The 2,117-nt window shown below is 44.8% G+C and overlaps 1 protein-coding gene across 1 annotated transcript in view; it reads right to left on the reverse strand.

Annotated features, from left to right (window-relative positions):
- Window positions 1-606, reverse strand: part of uxt (ubiquitously-expressed, prefoldin-like chaperone) — a 3,942-nt gene extending 3,336 nt beyond the window's left edge. Inside the window, exon 1 of the mRNA XM_008402294.2 lies at window positions 129-606. Coding sequence (XP_008400516.1) covers window positions 129-223 — 95 coding nt within the window. The 5' untranslated portion in view covers window positions 224-606. The remainder of the gene's footprint in view (window positions 1-128) is intronic.
- Window positions 607-2,117: the final 1,511 nt, after the last annotated feature.

Raw genomic sequence — 2,117 nt, forward strand, 5'->3', positions numbered from 1 at the left:
TTGGACCCCTGGAGTAAAACATGCCGGACCTCCAGGACCCGCTTTGGACCCCTGGAGTAAAACATGCCGGACCTCCAGGACCCGCTTTGGACCCCCTGGTCTGGTTGGTAACATCGGGTCAGGCTTACCGCAGGTCTCTCCTCAGCACGTCGTTGATGAAAGCTTCATACTGCAGAACCTTCTGGTCCAGACAGTCGGCAGAACCAGCAGGACGAGCCATCATGTTCCGGTTCCGGTTCCAGTTTTGGAACGCCAGAACCGAACCAGATGAGATTCTCTTATCCCGAAGAGGACTTCTAGAACTCGAACCCTCCTGTTAGCACAGCTAGCATGCTGCTAACACTTCTTCTTCTTCTTTTCTATTATGATGCTGCTAACACAACACCGGAAGCTGCTCTTGTTCTTTTCTCTCCCTGGTGGCTGGTGGGGTAGCGCCCCATACCGCCCCCTCCTGGTGGATCAGGACAGGAGCAACGAGAAGCTAATAGAATAGAATAACAAATATTGAGAACTAATCATTTTAACTGACTTGGACGATTGGCAGAGAGGAGGAAAGGCGGAGAGACGGGTTTCTGCTGTGTGAGCTGAATATTACAGTGTTTGCAGCGATTCTTCTGTTCATCGATAGAGAAAATTCATCAGAGATCTTCTGACTGTTGCTGCTGGAGAAATATTCAACATCATCCATTTGTAGAAAAAAATCGATCTTTCTAATAGAATAACGTATAACCACTGGAAACTTAAGTCATTGTTAAAGAACATAAGACTTACATCATTCATTCAAAAACTAATCAAACAGTTCTGGACAATCGCTCAAATCAATAACTGATTTGGAAAATATTGGGAATTACTGAAGTATGAATTTAGAGGGTGTGCAATTCAGTTTAGCAAAAGAATAAACCGCATAAAAAAGAAAAGCTGGAGCCATTAATCAGATCCATCTCAGACATTATTACTAACATGTTAGATGATGAAGTAGCAACGACAGACAGATGACAGATTAAAGAAGAACGCGGCGCTTTTATTTGGTCGGGTGAAAAAAACCACAAATACTTTAACGTGGAAAAATAAACTATTTTTTAAAGGTTTTGTTGGCTCTAGTGGCCTTTATTAGAAAGTGGTTTGAGGGCAATGAGAGAGAAGACGAGGGAGACATGCAGCAAATGTCACCAGGCCGGGAATCGAACCTGCGACCACCGGCTGCTTTGCCCCTGCGCCACCACAGCAACCCAGAAAAAGAAACTTTGAAAGAAATTCTTTATCCAAACAAACAATTCTGTAAAAAGATTATTCAGTAATTTGTACATCCATTTTGTATAGAGATCTTTATAAAAATGATAACTGCATCGACAGCACAGATTMATTAAACTGTTTCTGGAAGTGAACAGAGCTGAAAGAGGGTTGTGATGAAATACACTGAGGAGATGAAACGGAGCAGAAACCTGAAATATAACAACGATGGCTTCACATCAGAATTTATTCTCAGCTGAAATTTCAGTTATAATTAATCCATTAACAATGAAGATGACGACATGTTCGGTTTTAACTTTGACCCACATGCAGAATCAACAAAATCCAAGTTAGGAATTGGTTTTATGTTCAAAAGAAGAAGCAGTAATGACAGATCCTTCTGGGGAGAGGCAGGGGTCGCCCGAAACGAGAGAGGGGTTACTTTAGGGTGGTTCTGGGTGAAGCATGGGGGGAAGCTGCCCAGAGTCCTGAGTGGAGAATGGCTGATGGTGATTCCTGAGAGAGAGAGAGAGAGAGAGAGAGAGAGACGGCGGAGCAGGCAGGAGGAGAAAACAGCTGAACTGACCCTTTAACCCCAGCACAAGATCTTCACTTGGAAAGATGCATCACACACACACACACACACACGGGAACCCTGACACTACCCCCCTTTTAAAGACCGCCTCCAGGCGGTCCGGATGAAGATGACCGATGCGAATCTTCAAAATCCCTAATAAGATCAGGGTCCAGAATGAAGGAACGTGGGACCCATGACCGTTCCTCAGGTCCATAACCCTGCCAATCCACAAGATACTGGAACCCCCTTCCCCGGCGACGAATAGCCAGAATCCTCGTGACGTCATATGCAGGGTGACCATCAACCTCCC

Source organism: Poecilia reticulata, unplaced genomic scaffold (genome assembly GCF_000633615.1).
Source record: "Poecilia reticulata strain Guanapo unplaced genomic scaffold, Guppy_female_1.0+MT scaffold_212, whole genome shotgun sequence".
In the NCBI taxonomy this organism is placed as follows: Eukaryota; Metazoa; Chordata; class Actinopteri; order Cyprinodontiformes; family Poeciliidae; genus Poecilia; species Poecilia reticulata.